The following is a 19255-nucleotide window of genomic DNA, read 5'->3' as shown; positions in this document are numbered from 1 at the left end:
ACCTGTTTGTATACATAGAATAACATCCAGGTCACATGACCAATGTCAACTTTAGGTGAAAAGGAAAGAAAATAAAACTTGTTTAAACCGTTTAACCCGAGTTAGAGACGATAATCTATCTCTTTAATAGTTTCATACAAATACAAAGTACAGATAAAAACAATAAATTGCAAACAAAATTCTTCCCCCCAGCGGATGTTCCTATTCATACTTGCAGATAAACCCATTGGCGAGTGACCCAAATCGCGCCATATCTAAGTACAAGCGCTATCTGAGCCCATGGCTCGCTTTGGGACCACTATAAAAAGCGCATTCCTACGAAACTCGGGCATTTATCCCCCGACAATGCTCAGGAATTTTCTGGTAGCCCTCGTGGGCCTAACGGCAGCCCGAGGGGTCCAGGCAGCGGCCACGACCCCGGCACCAAGTAAGTACCACCCCTGGGGTTCTTGCTGTATTTTTGCGATTGTTCATTAATATTTTGCGTTCATTACTAGATGCTTATAAATGTTTGTCTAACTTAATTGTACCTGTGTCTGTTATAATTTTTTTAAGGCAAATAGAAATATCGAGGTGAAACAAGCAAAATACAATACACTTATTTTTTGTAATAGATCAATATACGCGCTATCAGAAGAATACTAGAATGTCTGATGAGGTTATTGTTGCATAATTGTTCTTGTAATTTTGTTTGTGGTTAAAGTGATTGTTCACTTTCACACGCGCATGTGGTCACATAAGGCAAGCAATATCATCGGGTGATAGCAAACAATTACACGATATTCATTGTTTCTTTATACACTCTTAAATTGAAGAAATCGTATGATTTTTATATAAAAATATTATGAATGAAAAGTGCAACAATGTAATTATTATTCAAATCTAATTCCTATATTATCCTTTCTGTCAATATGGACATGCCTGTCTCCTAGAACTTTAAATATGGAGGCAATAAAATGAAACGATATTTACGTTTTGTCAAGATTCTGTTTATTTCTTACAGTTTTTATCTGATTTTGTGAATCAGTTGTTATATATCTTTGGTGTCTCGATTTTTGTGTTAGGCAATGGCAATTTTTCAATTTTTCTGCTCATCAATTTTACGTTCATCGATTCTGACAAATGCACCCAAAACTTTTTTCATTGAGTACAATCATTCGGGCCAACTCAGCTATTTTCCGAAAACGACCTGGGATGTATGCCGAAGAAGTTCGTAAATTTTTTAATAATGGTATTAATTTATTGTAGTGTTTTACGTGTATTTTGTATATCTAAGTTTAAATTGATTGCCAGTGAAGTGTATTATTGCATAATTAATTAAGATTCCCAAGAGTAAAGTAACTAAGTTTAACTGTCAATTTGAAATTACTACGCGATCTACTAGCAGCGTATTTAAATTTGACATTGTTAACCGTCATAATACATCCGATGTTGTTATCGATTGAAAATGGCCGAGGAGTTCCGAATTACAAAAGATACATGCACTTTTAACAAATGTAGACTAAGCGTCACCGTTAATGTAAAATATTTCGTTAGAATTTTCCGGTATCTTATTTGTACCTCATGTAACCATAACGATACGTAGGTGAGCAATAACTATAAACTTGCCTGCTTATGAGCATATTTAGAATCTCACGAGCGCCATAACATTGTCCTACAGAAAATGATTACAAGATGTGTTAAGACTCTAACAAACATATTACTTAGTGAACAATTCTGTTTCCCAGATTGTGGATCGAACCCGGCCGATATCGTCTTCCTCCTCGACTCTTCCGGTTCCGTCGGAAGCGCGAACTTCCAGAAACAGCTCGATTTCGTCTCACGCTTCGCACAGACTTTCGACATCGGACCGCGCAATGTCGAAATCGGCATCGTCACGTTCGCGACCACCCCGCATAACGAGTTCAATCTCAACACATACTCAACCAAACATGATCTGGTTGCAGCCATCCACAAAGTTGGGTAAGAAGCGTGCTTTCTTTCTTTGTAACCCGATCTACTAAGACTCCAAAACTGTTACGTCTATGAGCTTTAACGAATGAAAGGCCGTATTTGGTCGAAACAAGCTCTTGAGTCACAAAAACAACACAAATTGTTTCATTTTCTTTGAATTCAAGACTAGTGTCTTATTAATTATTTGGGGGCATTGCTTGCACTGATGCAGTTACATAGACTTTTATTTTTTTTCTCCCACCGCTCATAAGTAGATCCAAATATATGGCCATGCTGGAAATCCTTTTCTCCCACCCCTGATAAGTAGATAAATGAATGGCCATGCTGGAAATCCTTTTCTTGCCCATTGGCAAAAATAAAAAAGTAGCCGTATGCAAAAATTAAATTAAAGACATTTTTGCTATATTTTATTTTAATGAGGTGGGAGAAAAAGCATCTACCATGGCCGTTCGGGTAAGATAAGTTCATCCCAACCCTCACGCAAGGTGTTTTGCGGAAATTCGGTAAACCTGGATTGCGCAAAACACCCTACACTCGGGTTGGGTTACACCTAACAGCTCGGCCATGGAAGATACGTATCATATCGTACAATTTTAAAGACCTCACCATTGGCTGCATTAGTATCAGATTGAACATGTATAGTTGTTGTTTTTTAAGGGGTGCAATGATTTAGGGGCCGCATTTCAGTATATTTCAAGCAAAACTCTGCATTTCATTTTTTAAATTACGAAAATTGTCAATTGTCAAAGGTCGCATAAACTATCAAACGATACTTAAAAATGCAAAAGATTACCAACAAATTATCTTTCGAACGCACCTTATCATAAAATAAGATGCATAAGCCTTTTATTTATGTTTTTATCAACATATGTGACACGTATCACACGGACGGTACTCGCAATTATCAACATATATGACAGGTATCACATGGGCGGTACTCGCAGTGACCTTGTCCTAAAGTGAATGCAATTATAAACATATATGACAGGCACCACAGGGGCGGTACTAGCACTGACCTTGACCTCAAGTAAATGTAATGATCAACATATATGACAGGTAACACACGGGCGGTACTAGCACTGACCTTGCCCTCAAGTAAATACAATTATCAACATATATGACAGGTATCGCAGGGGCGGTACTAGCACTTACCTTCCCCTCAAGTGAATGCAATTATAAACATATATGACAGGCACCACAGGGGCGGTACTAGCACTGACCTTATCCTGAAGTAAATGTAATGATCAACATATATGACAGGTAACACACGAGCGGTACTAGCACTGACCTTGTCCTCAAGTAAATGCAATAATCAACATATATGACAGGTATCACAGGGGCGGTACTAGCACTGACCTTGCCCTCAAGTAAATGCAATAATCAACATATATGACAGGTATCATACGGACGGTACTAGCACTGACCTTGCCCTCAAGTAAATGCAATAATCAACATATATGACAGGTATCACAGGGGCGGTACTAGCACTGACCTTGCCCTCAAGTAAATGCAATAATCAACATATATGACAGGTATCACACGGACGGTACTAGCACTGACCTTGCCCTCAAGTAAATGCAATAATCAACATATATGACAGGTATCACACGGACGGTACTATCACTGACACTGCCCTCAAGTAAATGCAATAATCAACATATATGACAGGTATCACACGGACGGTACTAGCACTGACACTGCCCTCAAGTAAATGCAATAATCAACATATATGACAGGTATCACACGGACGGTACTAGCACTGACACTGACCTCAAGTAAATGCAATAATCAACATATATGACAGGTATCACACGGACGGTACTAGCACTGACCTTGCCCTTAAGTAAATGCAATAATCAACATATATGACAGGTATCACACGGACGGTACTAGCACTGACCTTCCCCTCAAGTGAATGCAATTATCAACATATATGACACGTATCACACGGGCGGTACTATCACTGGCACTGCCCTCAAGTAAATGCAATAATCAACATATATGACAGGTATCACACGGGCGGTACTAGGACTGACCTTGCCCTCAAGTAAATGCAATTATCAACATATATGACAGGTATCACACGGACGGTACTATCACTGACCTTGCCTTCAAGTAAATGCAATAGTCAACATATGTGACACGTACCACAGGGGCGGTACTAGCACTGACCTTCCCTTCAAGTAAATGCAATAATCACATATATGACAGGTATCACACGGGCGGTACTAGCACTGACCTTCCCCTCAAGTAAATGCAATAATCAACATATATGGCAGGTATTACACGGGCGGTACTAGCACTGACCTTGATCTCAAGTACATGCAATTATCAACATATTTGACAGGTATCACACGGGCGGTACTCGCACTGACCTTGCCCTCAAGTACGTGGAGGCGAACAGTTTCACCCAAGCCGCCGGCGACAGAGCAGGAGTCGCAAACATCCTCATTGTAATGACAGACGGCAAGTCGAACGTGCCGGCAGAAACCGTCAAAGAGTCTGCTCATATACACAGCAATCTTAATGCTAAGGTAGGAAGACCTTTAAAGGCATTTCTTGTTGTTTTGTGTATTTTGCTTTAATAACAATAAGGTCTTGGCTACTGTAATGTCCCCGGTAGTTTCCGACATTGCTTTGAATCTGAACTAATGTGTAATTCACACATTATATTTATCTTCGTTTAAGTTTTGGTCAGTTTCAATTATAGTTTGTAATCAAAAACTAGGCCCATATGGGCATCAGTTTCACAAACAAAATACTCAATGCATAAACATAACATTGCATGATTAACATACAAGTGAACACATGTATGCACAAATACATTGTATTTGTTAATTAAGGAAACATCAGATGCATTATGAAATTATATTTTACCGTACTATAATGGAAAACTCAATTGGGTCAAACTGGACTAAATGGCCCCGACGTACACAGCTTCAAATACGAGTGCATGACTGGGTGGCTTACATGGTTTACCTTTCTAGATGAAATTCAGCCATTTGTTAGTGAAAAGAGATTATTGTTTGCCAGACATCAAGGTTATATGTTAACGTTATATGTCACTGTGTGTATACCACGTGATAAATTACGTCATAAATGCTACGTCGGAAGGCAATATTTTGATTTGAAAAAATTACTTTAAACAAAGATAACTTCACTATTCACCATTTTAAATGAAACATAGCGCAGTCTACGCCGATTACAGAGCCCTGCCTTTGGTCTTTTACCAGAGTTTGATTGAGAGTTTAGTTTCATTAAACACTTCGGCAAACCTTTTCACAATACGGCCGTCTGACGTAGCACTGTCAAAACATGATTTTGGAAACAGGTTTGTCGAAGTGTTTGATGAAACTAATGACTTTACCAAATTTCGGTCATAAAACAAATGCAGGGCTCTTTAAGAGGCATAGACTGCCCTTTGTTTCATTTAAAATATAAGTTAAGTCTTCATTTTAAGCAAAATGTTGCCTTCCGACATAGCATATATGACGTAATTTATCACGTGGTTTACACACACTGTATGTGCATGCACTCGTATTTGAAGTTGTGTAAGTCTGGGCCATTTAGCAGCAGTTACATGCTTATACATTATATAGTTACGATGGAATTTAAAAGTGAACTTACTATTGAGTATAAATAACCGTTAAGTGTTCTGACAAAATTGTAACTCATCTAGGTGACCTTACTTTTAACCTTGTATGAATTGAAGACCGAGTTGTTTAGACAAGATAATGTTACTAAGGAAAGTTTCACTAACATCCTGAATAAACCTTCCGACACTTTACGGATTACTGATATCAAAAGTTTAGATTATAAACATTTTAAAAGATTAATAAATGAGTATCAAAGACTTTTAACCACTTGAATATCATTTGAGACCTGTTTTATCACACAAGATCCTCTTGGTGTTCCTGTTTATAGATTCATGAACGTGCTTGTTGAACACGTACGGTATCTTTTGGAACGCGGCCATATTTTGTTACAAAATATTTCTTTCTCTTTTAAAACCGTTCGTTTGACTTGTATGAATAATGACGGAAATGATGATAAAGAAGAAGAAGAAGAAGAAGAAGAAGAAGAAGAAGAAGAAGAAGAATGATACTAAAACTAATTCTAATACTAATAATAACAATAAAAAAAATATATTAAACAAAAATAACAAAAATAAAATAAAAATATAATAATAATAAATAATAATAATAATAATAATAATAATAATAATAATAATAATAATAATAATGATGATGATGATGATGATGATGATGATGATGATGATGATGATGATAATGATGATAATGATTATATGGAGCACAGAAATGGTTTTGTTTAACATCAAATATTTTATTGTTCACCATTCAAAGAATATTGATTTAAGATATTTCATAAATATTATAATTTTAACCCTTATGTCGAGATATGCATTTTACAAACGATTGCTTCCATAGAGACCTGCATATGTGAAAAGATGATAAATGATAATTCAAGATTTTTTTGTAACCCTGTGTTTCGCATGCTCTAAATCTGTCCTTAAAATGATATTTGGTGTAAATGTACGTGAAGTTAGCGGCCTAGCGGCCTAGCGGCGTGAAGTTAGCGGCCTAGCGGCGTGAAGTTAGCGGCCTGGCGGCCTAGCGGCGTGAAGTTGGTGGCCTAGCGGCCTAGCGGCCTGGCGGCCTAATTTTTTTTTTCTATTTACAAGTAATTGTTAATGCGTTTTTTTTTTAAACAATGATATATCAAGAATTTTTATTCATATAGTTACATAGCGGCCTTAAATTGTTATCTATTCAGAATATTTTTCTTTACCTTTTATTCTAAAACAATTTTAAATTAACTGTTTTATGCACAAATTATCACTCTGAAGCGTTTTTCAACTTCAGCGACCTAGCGGCATAGCGGCGTGAAATTAGCGGCCTAGCGGCCTAGCGGCCTAAATTGAATCTTATTTCAAAGCATGTATACATGCATTTTCTTCTAAAACAATGACATTTTAACTGTTTTTATGCACAAATTATCACATTGAAGCGATAATCAACAGTTTTTTTCCCAAAACGTCGATAAAGCAGTCAGCTAATTCAAAGCATTAAACATGCCTGTTCTTCTAAAACAATGATGTATTTACTGTTTTTATGCACACATTATCACTCTGAAGCGTTTTTCTTCTTTTTTTCCAAAAAAGTCGATCGAACACTTCAGCGGCCTAGCGGCGTGAAGTTAGCGGCCTGGCGGCCTAGCGGCCTAGCGGCCTAAAATGGTTTGATCGACTTTTTTGAAAAAAAGTTGAAAAACGCTTCAGAGTGATAATTTGTGCATAAAACAGTTAATTTAAACTTCACGTACATTTGGTGTAAACATATTTTATTTCATGAAAAGGGGTACAAAAGGCAAAAGACAAAATTAAATGTATATATGTTATACAGTCATATACATAACATATTGAAACGGATAAAAACGAAGGCAGAGCGTATATAATGTTTATTTCCGAAAAATATCTTACCAAAGTTGATTATTTGTTTTTAGATTTTCGCGATCGGTATCGGGTCCGGCGTGGACAAGGCGGAGTTGCAGACGATCGCCACGGACAGCCAGCACGTGTTCGAAGTGAGCAGCTTCGACGCCCTCAACACCCTACAGGCCGAGCTGAAAAAGACAGCGTGCAGAAGTAATATTTTCATTCAAATTAATACGTGAACACAGAATGCTTATCAATGTTAGATTTCAATATAAGAACCAACTTTTTATATGGATGTTCGGGAAGCTTAAAGCTGCACTATCACAGATTGAACGTTTTGACAACTTTTTTTAATTTTTATCTTGGGACGAGCCAATTTATGCGAAAATGCATGGAAACAAGTGACATAAAACTGCTGACAAAAAATCAGATCGAAGATATTCACATTTGAGTTAAAAATGATGTTTTATGAACTTTTCTAAAAACCTTTAGTAACGCTTTTAGCCATAAAACATCAATTTTTGAACAGATATATGAAAACCTGCGATCTTATCTTTTGCCAGCTGTCTTTTATCACTGGTTTTCTCATTCCAAAAAAAGTTGTGAAAACGGTAAATCTGTGAGAGTGCAGCTTTAAGATGTTGTTCCAATAAAATAAGTAAAATCTGTACTCCTTACCATACCACCCCGTCTTTGAGGCGGTTTGATTTATCACCTCTGTAACAGTAACATTTTACTTTTACAAAATTATTTCTGTGAAACATCAACATGGCTCTGAATTAGACGTTGAGTTAAACATAAAACTCTATTTTCCAGTCGACGGAGCATGGACGAAGTGGGGATCTTACTCTCCGTGCACGAAGTCTTGCGGAGGCGGCACCCAGTTCCGGGAGCGCTCTTGCACCAACCCGCGCCCGGCCAACGGCGGATCCGACTGTACCGGAAACGCTCGTGAAAACCATGCGTGCAACGCAGCTGCCTGTCCAACCACCCCTCCCCCAACAACTCGCCCTACCACACATACAACTCCACCGACAACTACCGTTGCCGCCGGTAACACTTTTTAATCCGCATTTGGGCATGACATATTGTTTAGAATTCAATAATTGCTTATCATTATAATACACCATGGTTTCATTGTTGCTAATTACTTCATTAACTCACTAGGCTGTGGGGTGGAGCCAGCTGATATCGTGTTTATCTTGGACGCATCCGGCAGCGTGGGCGCCGCAAACTTCAACAAGATGCTGCAGTTTGTGAACAAACTTGTGGACGGGTTCCCGATCGGCCCCACCCAGACTCACATCGGACTGCTGACCTTTGACACGAAGGTCTACAACCAGTTCCATCTTAACAAGTTCAACGACAAGACCGCCATCAAGAACGCAGTTACAAGCACTCAGTATGTTCATGTTTAATCCTATAATACAAAAGTTGGCGTAAGACTTTATAATGTAACGCGAATAACCCGAAAATAAACATGGGAGCTAGATATAACCATTTACAGTCGGTTCCCCCCTTAGTGTCCCCCCTTACCCCTCAACCCGGCAAGATATGTGCATAGACAACAGGTTCCCACTTGATTACCGGTCAACCCGACTAAATATGATCGATCTCCCCTTGGTGTCCCCTCTATTACCCCTCAACCCGACTAAATATGAGCATATACATTCGGTTCCCCCTTAGTGTCCCCTCTATTACCCCTCAACCCTGAAAGATATGAGCATATACATTCGATTCCTCCTTAGTGTCCCCTCTATTACCCCTCAACCCGGCTAGATATGAGCATATACAGTCGGTCCCCCCTCAGTGTCCCCTCTATTACCCCTCAATCCGGCTAGATATGAGCATATACATTCGGTTCCCCTTGGTGTCCCCTCTATTACCCCTCAAGGTTATATATGAGCATCGCATCTTGATTATGATGATGCTGATGCTGATGATGATGATGATGATGATGATGATGCTGATGATGATGATGATGATGATGATGATGATGATGATGATGATGATGATGATGATGATGATGATGATGATGATAATGATGATGATGATTGTCGCACGTGGTTGTTCTACTAAGTACATACACAAAAAGGTGGTAAATCTTTGAGAGTTCGCGTAACGTCTTAACCCTATTCATCATTTATCCACCAGTTACACATCTGGCACAACGCACACGGCTGAGGCGATCAAGTACGCCCGGGAGACGTCCTTCTCCGCCGCCAACGGCATGAGGGCCAACGCCGCCAAGATCGCTATCATCGTCACTGACGGTTCGTCATAGCTGCTTACACTGATATATGGCTTAAGATTTGTTGAATTATCTTTAGTTTAAAAAGGTTATTTGTTTATTAAATGTAAAATGTATGTGTCAATTTAGTTAAAATGTTGTCTTTTTATTAACGTAAAACGGGAATGTGTCCGTTTCATGTTATGGCATTATCTCAACGAGATTTAAAATGCGACTGATGATCAAGTTACTGATAATCTAAATATCTGACACAATTTACAGGCAAATCCAACAGCGCCGCTGCCACGACCGCAGAGGCTGCCAGCCTTCGCGCGCAGGGTATCACCGTGTTCGCGGTAGGTGTTGGGTCAGGCGCCCAACAGAGCGAACTGAAGGCCATGGCAACGGACCCCGACAACACACACGTGTTTCAGGTGGATAACTTCAACAACCTTGACACCATCAAGGCCACTCTCTCGCAGAAGGCTTGCGAAGGTACTATTTTTCATCGTCATATTGAAAATGTTACATCTTAATAAAAAAGACATACTCTGTAGTAACATTATGTATGAGTATATATATTACTATATTGAAATAGGGTAATTTATAATCTCAAACATTTTGGAATACAATTACAGTGAAGGCAACAACCATGCCCCCGACAACGCCTGCCCCGAAGGCCGACTGCGAGGCTCAGGCTGACATCGTCTTCCTATTGGACTCTTCCGGATCCGTGGGCTCCCCCAACTTCCAGAAGATGAAGACCTTTGTCCACGACATGATGAACAGCTTCAACATCGGACCTACCGCCGTCCAGGTGGGCGTGGACACGTTCCAGACGAGCGTCAAGGCAGAGTTCAATATGAACAAATACAACGACCGCACCGCCATCCAACAGGCCATCAACGGCATCGCTTATCACGCCGGTTCGACACACACCGGCGAGGCTATTCGGTTTATGAACACTGACAGTTTCTCCGCCGCGCACGGTAAGTCGATATACAAACATTTTCTTACAATATATTATTTAGTTTTCCAAGGCGACGGGTATACACACATGCTGCTTTCATTTAAATGTTTAATACAGTATGATTACTCGTGACCTGCGGATGGGTCAAGGTCGTTGCTAAGTCCCGACCTTTATCCCTTCTATTTTCATATAAAATATGCTGACAGTAACTCAAAACCTAAATAAGTCGAGAACTCGAGCACCATTGCCGTTCCAAAACACACTAACCATACACAAAAGCCTATGAACAGCTAGAGGTAATGCCGTGAACCAGTCTACCGAAGGTGTGTTCCATAAAAAAAGATCAGGTGTTAAAATTATGTTAAAAAATTGTATTCTATTTAAATTCAAATTCAAATTGTAAAACCATATCATGATTCATGTGGATGGTCTCATTTACTTCATTGCTTCCTATTAACAGGTGACCGACCCGGTGTACCCAACATCGCCATAGTGATAACAGACGGACAGTCCAACAACCCGACACTGACGGCTGCGGAGGCGAAAAAAGCCAGAGACGCCGGTATCACGGTCCTTGCCATTGGTGTGGGCAGCGGCGCCAAGACCGCCGAGCTTAACGCTATTGCTACAGACCCAGATAGCACGCACGTGTACAAGGCCGACAATTTCGATGCGCTCAACTCTCTGAAGGCTCTTCTGTCTACTAAGGCGTGTGAAGGTTCGTTTTGACGGTTTTACGTCGACCCTGTATCAGTATTAAATAATAATAATAATAATAATAATAATAATAATAATAATAATAATAATAATAATAATAATAATAATAATAGTAATAATGATATAAATAACAATAATAATCATAATCATAATCATAATCGTAATAATACAAACTGTCAATAAACAGCAAAATTTTAAACGTATCATACTTATCATATAACATTCTCTTAATAGATCAACATAAGACAGCCACATAAAAAATAAATTAAAAAAAACCACACTAATTTGTAGAAGTGAACGTAACATGTTTCTGTACATTGCCTGGACATTAGATATTGCCTATATTGTTGTTTAAATCCTGCCAAAGAAACAGTATTTCGAAGACAAGTTAGGCTATAATTCCATGTTTTATTGCAATATAAGAGAAGTTTTAGTACCATATTGAGATTTTATTTTCACATGAGAAATATCATTAATGGAGGTGGATCTCAATGTATAAGCTTGGCGAAGGGCACAATACCTCGTAAATAAGAAGGCATGCGCCCCTGTAAGCACTTGTGAACAAGGACTGCTGTGTGACATATACTTTTCGGAAACAATGACGTGGACGGTGTGCGAATAGGTTTTCGAAGAGTTCTTTTAATATGTTGATCAGTCAATAAAGACCATGCTTCTTGTACCATGCAGCTTCCAAACCGAAGTTGAACACAACTACCCCGACTTGCGCAGCAAAGGCAGATATCGCTTTTATCCTTGATTCCTCTGGAAGTATTGGCGCCGCCAACTACCAGAAAATGCTCGAGTTCGTTCGTGACGTCACGTCTAAGTTTGACATCGGACCGGACAAGGTGCGCGTTGCATCGGAGATCTTCAGCGACAGAACATTCCCACAGTTTTATCTGAACAGGTAAATATTGAGGGGAATATATCAGGCGTAAGACCACAGTTATTATTACTACATGTTTTATGACTCTAACCTGGCTTTTCACTTGTAAATATTCCCAGTTGCATTCGGAGCTCCTCGGCCATTTTTATCGAAAACAACCTCGGATATATGCCGGTACGTCAGTTGAAGTAGTTCGTAAAATTTTGAATTGTATCATTAATGAAATCTAGTGTTTTAGAATTGTATTTATTGATCGAAGTTTAAATTGAGTGTCAGTGAAGTATATTATTGCGAACATAATTAAGATTTCCAAGAGTAAAGTCATAAAGTTTAACTGCTAAATAAAATTACTACGCGATCTACTTGCAGCGGACTTAAACGTACCTCTTTTTGAGTATGTAAACCGTCCAAATACATCAGAGGTCGTTTCGAAAATAATGGCCGAGGAGCTCCGAATGTCCCAGTTAAAAAAACAACAAAAAACAACAACAACAAATAACTGGCTGCTGTAGAATAATCCAAGACACAAAAAAATATCACAAGAAATCATAAGGTTGACCAATTCAGTGTCTCACAAAATTGAGTAGAAATACATCTTGGACAAAGGCAGATAACTGTGGCCTGGAGTTATGGTCAACGGGGGCAGGGGCAGTTAACTTTGGTCTTGAGATATGGTCAACGGGGGCAGGGGCAGATAACTGTGGTTTTGAGCTATGCTGAACTATGCTTGGGTTTTGCCCAGTTTGAGAAGTTTGGGGCGAGTTGCTATGTAACGAGACAACATTAACAATTGGAACACCCTCGGCTTTTATCCAAATACTTAATTCAAAACTTATTTACAAGGTAAGGCAAAGAAAACAACCTGTGTTTCCGGTAACCCGACCGACCCTTTTTTTCTTCGCCGACCCTAATCTTTTTTTAGGCATGAAAGTAAAAAAATAATAAATTAAATATAACGTCGTTATTTTCGTTGTTTGTCTGTCTCTGTTCTCGGAATAGAAACTTTCATTCCTGATTATGTATTACCGAGACGCTTTGTCAACAGGGAAACAAAATGGCGGAGTTCGGCAATCCCTGTCCGATATCTTCAAATTGGCAAACGCATGTTTATGGTCCAAACACGTGGTTGATCACAGGAGAAGCATTTTGCTGTCTTTATAAGGAAAATATTTTGGATATAGTTCGCCTTGTTATTTATCCATGTCCAAAATAGAACTTACCTTTTTACATTAGGCTTTGTGTATATCATTCAGGCTTCTTACGATTAGGCTTTGTGTATATCATTCAGGCTTCTTACGATTAGGCTTTGTGTATATCATTCAGGCTTCTTACGATTAGGCTTTGTGTATATCATTCAGGCTTCTTACGATTAGGCTTTGTGTATATCATTCAGGCTTCTTACGATTAGGCTTTGTGTATATCATTCAGGCTTCTTACGATTAGGCTTTGTGTATATCATTCAGGCTTCTTACGATTAGGCTTTGTGTATATCATTCAGGCTTCTTACGATTAGGCTTTGTGTATATCATTCAGGCTTAACTGCGAGGTTTACATTTCATTAATCGTTTCATTAATTTATCCGCTGTTATCAATGTTTATTTATTTCGCATAATTTAAGTCCCATCAACTGAAATCCAAACAAAAACCTAAGAAAGTTATAACAACACATGTATAGGAATGTGTCGGCTGCAGATCAAACGGTACAATTTGTGACGTCAGAGCACGAGCGGTAATAAGATCAGAGGTGCGTAGCTATGGTTTGTATTTAAATCGATCGGTTGGATACCGTATTATACCATTTGATTGCCAGCATTTCGTCTAGGCTGGTAAGAAAATACCATACGATCGAAAAAAATATAATAACCATTAATCGTCGTCTGGGAATCTTAAAACAATGACCGAAATGTTTGAATTCACTACGCATATGAATGAAACTTTGTTTGTTACGAGAATAATGATAAATTATAAATAATTAAATAAGATACGTAAAATAAATATCCGCGTTTACTTGTTCTATTATTAACCTACATCCACATAAGAGAGCTTAAACAGTTGACAAGAAAATCGGCGTTTTTCTTCAAGCAAATTAACAAATTTAGTTGATAAATGACTGTTTCGCTAGAACATCATCATAGATTTGAAGAAATTGAAGTGCTGGATTTGTTCTAAAAACCGATCGCGTCTTATAGAGTAGTATTGTATAAAATAAAAAATAAAAAAAAATCATGGGCAAAATTGGCGGGAAAATACGGAAGTCGAAGGCAAGGAAATGATGTCAGACAATAAACACTGCTGTTTTTTCTGACTTTTTGTTAATCATGGAAATCTTGGATATAATTCAATTGATTTGATGCAACAGAATTTTGCATGAAATCGAAACTGTTAAAAAAAAAGGATCTCGACCTACCGACCCTATTTTTTCGCCATGTTACCGGAAACACAGGCATATTATTTTGGCTTAACCGTTTTCAGTCCTCTTTGGGGGAAATATGGAGCCAATTGTTCCAGCCTCGTTAAAGTTACGAACGTCGTTAACGGAATCGTTGTTAGCTTTCAAACTGCTCTGGAAGTTTAATGTGTACACTTGTGATCTGCTGGTTTTTTAAACAAGGATTGAGCTATACTTGTTTTTATTAAAATATACGAACGCATCATCGTATGGTTCATGTTTAAAAGTTAACTCTAACAAAGCTCTGAACAGTCGGCCCAGTGTTTCTCAATCGACATTAGATCTACTTGTTTGTGTGTAATACAACCATAACATTATTTCTTAAATAATACTTGTATAACTTTCATAAATTTTGTAGCATATTGCATGTCGCGTAAACACTTCTTATAAACCAAATGTGAATATGCAGCTGAAGAGCACTGTCGAAGACGAAGTGTGACATTCGATCCCGTCTCCAAAATCATAAAGTATAATTGGTATTGATTGTTGTTGACTACGATTTTCCAGGTATACGACCCAGCAGCAGGTTGACACTGCCATTGCGAACATCCCGTACAAGCAGGGAACCACCAATACCGGACAGGCTCTCCAGGTGTGTATTAACAATCGTAAATCCAAGATCAATTTTGCCAAAACACAGAGTCTGAAACGCATATCGCACAGGTCAATATAGCGCTGACTAAAAGGGAACCAATGCATTCCTCAGTCCGTTCATTCGGAACTCCTCGGCCAATTTTATCGCAAACAACCTCGGATGTATTCCGTTACATCATTTGAAGTAGTTCGTATTTTTTTTAAATTTAAATCATAACGTTTAACTGCTAGGTAAAATAACTACGCGATCTACTTGCAGCGGACTTAAACGAACCACTTTGAGTATGTAAACCGTCTAAATACACCCGAGGTTGTTTTCGATAAAAATGGCCGAGGAGCCCCGAATGCAGTCCGATAGTAGTCGTCATTCGGAACTCCTCGGCCTTTGCTATCGAAAACAATCTCGGATTTATATGGACGATTTCCACTGACAGAAATGTGTACACTTTAACTACGCTGCAAGTAGATCACATATTTATTTAAATTTAGCAGTTAAAATGCGTCGGTCTTGATGTCAGTTATTTTAATATACACACTACTCTATTAATTGATTTATACACGTCATGGTCTGGTCAATTACAGGACACGTACACGAAGATCTTCAACCAGAACAACGGTGACCGACCCGGTGTGCCGAACATCGCCATCGTAGTTACAGACGGACGGTCCACAAACCGACCCAGCACTTTGGCTGAGGCACAGAAACTTCGCAACACTGGCGCACAGGTAGATGGTTCTATAGTGTCCAATCATTGTCTTATAAACGAGTGTACGACAAAATATTATTAAGCGACTATAATTTAATTGCTAGTTTTCACATCCCCGCCCGTCCCCTCTATTTACCGCCTCCCCTTCAATTTTTATTGACTCCAATAAAATGTCTGTATTTGCATATCGGCCCGGTACTGTCCGGAAACGGTTACAATTCATACCTACGGTACATAACATCACATGTAAATAGGAGAATAATCTAAGAAAAAATGTCACATCCGCCCCCATTTATAAAAAGAATGCATGGAAATCTAGCAATTAATGTATAGTGGCGTTAGAATCGCAATTGAATTCAACGGTTGCTAGGATATGAACTGTTTTTAGTTTCGAAATGTATCTCAGTTCGATCGATATTCAACGGGCGTACGATAAGATCGTTAAGCACCAGTCAATTGTACCAAATCCCCAAGGCCCGGGGAATAGCGGGGTCTTTGACTTTCGGTTCAGCGAAGCCCGGGTAAAATCCCTGCCCTACCACCGCATTCACCCGGCACGCGGGGCCACCTTGAAGGTAAAAACACGGCCCATTTCCCCGGCTATCCCCGGTATACACCCGGACCAGGAAGGGCCGTGGCTACAATTGACTGGTGCATTAATAAGATGGCCAACTTGCCTGTACCAGAACTGTTTAAGTATTTCAACCCTAACATTATGACATTGTCATGGTTGACGTCATCGGTTATCCGAACCAGATATTCGAAAGTATTTGATGTTGGCATTGCTACTGTATATGTGTTTAATTACCATGTTAGTTGGTGTGTGCTTGCTGTTGGTGTGTGTGTGGGGGGGGGGGCGGTGTTGAAAGCCATTGGTTAACCGAACCAATCAAGTAATTCAAAAGTATAGTTTGATGTTTCATTGCTACTATTACCTTGCCTAGGTGTTTGCTGTTGGTGTGGGTAGCGGTGTCGACATGTCGGAGTTGAACGCCATCGCATCCGACCCAGACAGTACACACGTGCTGACTGTGCAGGACTTTAACCAGCTTGCCCAGATCACTGCTTCGCTCAACAACAAGGCCTGCGCAGGTATTTCTTCATTAAACTGTCATTTGTTGAGAAAAGCACGACTTTCATCTCACTTGTATGCCAAATTATTCCGTATCACCAGCAAATTTTATTAACAGGACATCCTGAAAGCCATTTTACATGTGGACATAAAAATACACAATATAGTGTCTTTAAGAGACTCAAAATTGGTATAATCATACAATTACCACATATATGACTAAACATAGGAAAAGCATATGCACCAACGAATGCTAATGTTTAAAGTAGTGTTTAATGTAGCTGCTGTGTGGCTGTTTTAGTCATCTTTATATTTAAATGGCTATTAATAACCTTTGCTTGGCTGTTACTTATTTGTCATGAACATAATATTTTGGCCTATCACTATCTGATCAGCCATCCCACCGACTGGCATGAGTGTGACCCCAGTTCCCGGCACGACGGTGATGGCGTCCACGTGTCAGGACCAGAACCCCAGCTGCCGTGCGTACGACATCCCCGGGGTTGTGCACGGACTACGCCGGATGGGCCCGCGACAATTGCAAGTTCAGCTGCGGCTTCTGTCGTAAGTACACACTTTTTAAGCTTTGGATAACTCCCACGTACAAAATCTCCCAATTCTAAACGAAAAATCTTCTGAAAACCTTCCTATATCGTAAACTCAACAGTTGGAAACATTTCACAGTTGTGTTTTTCGACATCGAATTGGAAATAAGTGGATTATGGCATCATTTTATTCTCCAACTGTCACACTTTTCGCTTTTTTTCATTTTTGACGGGGTAAATCATGGTGAATGTCACACAAATACTGCTTTCGAGGGGCTTGTCAAAGAAATGTCCAACAACAACCATATGAGTAGATTGCAGATCTGCAAGTAATCCCACGACCGTTTAACTTAATCCAAAATTCTGACAAATTACTTGAAAGTGGACAAAAAGACAAGTACCCCATACGCGTTCATATGTATATAAATATATATTTGCATGTATTTGCAAGTATCTGGTACTGTCACTAACCCTTCATGTCTGTGTTGTTACAGCGCAAGGGGTGACCGCTCCCCCACCATGTCAAAACGCCCTGCCAAACTGCAACCAGTACCAGCCAGACGCTTGCACCAAATTTAAGCCCTGGGCCATGGACAATTGCAGGCAGTTCTGTGGCTTCTGTCGTAAGTATAGATATACGTCACTGCGGGCTTTCAAAACTTCTGTCATGTTTGTAGGTTTAACGTTATGGCACACCATCTTGTATTTGCAAGCTTGTTTTTTTTTCTAGTTTTTCTATGCAGAAATAATAATAAGTGAAACCAGGTGATAGTCCACTGTGGAAACATCAAATTCTATGTTTATTTCGTAAGATCATTTTGAAATATAACATTGTCAAATTGAAGCATGGACATCCACATAAAAGATATGATTGTTTCTTTCAGAGCTTGGAAACAACCAGCAAGTTCTAACAGGATTCTGTAAGTAGCCATTTTTACGACACGTGAAAAAGCGTCCTGTCATAAAGTCCCCTAAATTCAAATAGAAGGACGTATGGTAATTCCATTAACAACTAAGAGACCATAGGGAACATGATAAAACGAACCATGTGAACATGTAATTAAATGATCCATTGGGAAGTAAGTTAATGAAGAACTGGGAAAGTAATCAAATGATCCATTGGGAAAAAATAAATGAACCATTGGGAAAAGTAATCAAATGAACCATTGGGGAAAAATAAATGAACCATTGGGAAGGTAATCAAAAGATACATTGGGAAAAAATAAAAGAACCATGGGGAAAGTAATCAAATGAACCATTGGGAAAAAATAAATGAACCATTGGGAAAATAATTAGATGAACCATGTGGAAAGTAATTAAATGATCCATGTGGAAAGTAATTAAAAGAAGCTTTGGGAAAGAGATTAAATGAACCATGGGGAAAGTAGTTTCTTGTAATACTGTGTTGGAAAATATCGTCTGGTGCTAGGTACAATGATGTACTAAATACAGGTCCAAGCAAAACACATTATTGGAAGAGACATATCTTCATGCATTTCATTGAATAAGTGAATATAAGCGAGTGAAGGCATTGGTTAACGAACATGATTCCAAAGTTTAACTGAAAAGCATTGGCTATGCATTCAAAGGTGCTTGAAAGGAATGCCCTCCTGCTTAAATGACTGCTATATAGACCTTTCGAGATTTTATTGTTATTCTTTAACTGCTGTCAAGCAT

General features: G+C 38.9%; 1 protein-coding gene across 1 annotated transcript in view; it reads left to right on the top strand.

The window, feature by feature from the left end:
• Positions 1-327: 327 nt before the first annotated feature.
• LOC128244834 (uncharacterized) overlaps positions 328-19255 on the top strand; it is a 45559-nt gene continuing 26631 nt past the window's right edge. The window contains 18 exon segments of the mRNA XM_052962927.1: positions 328-427; positions 1728-1962; positions 4301-4487; positions 7477-7618; positions 8225-8461; positions 8576-8810; positions 9563-9681; positions 9921-10133; positions 10277-10627; positions 11069-11326; positions 12013-12232; positions 15168-15252; positions 15837-15980; positions 16906-17053; positions 17429-17538; positions 17540-17597; positions 18073-18201; positions 18463-18498. Coding sequence (XP_052818887.1) covers positions 346-427; positions 1728-1962; positions 4301-4487; positions 7477-7618; positions 8225-8461; positions 8576-8810; positions 9563-9681; positions 9921-10133; positions 10277-10627; positions 11069-11326; positions 12013-12232; positions 15168-15252; positions 15837-15980; positions 16906-17053; positions 17429-17538; positions 17540-17597; positions 18073-18201; positions 18463-18498 — 2989 coding nt within the window. The 5' untranslated portion in view covers positions 328-345.

The sequence above is a fragment of the Mya arenaria genome, chromosome 8, assembly GCF_026914265.1.
Source record: "Mya arenaria isolate MELC-2E11 chromosome 8, ASM2691426v1".
NCBI lineage: Eukaryota > Metazoa > Mollusca > Bivalvia > Myida > Myidae > Mya > Mya arenaria.
The sequence above is the reverse complement of the archived record's forward strand: the minus strand, read 5'-3'. Positions and strand labels throughout refer to the sequence as shown.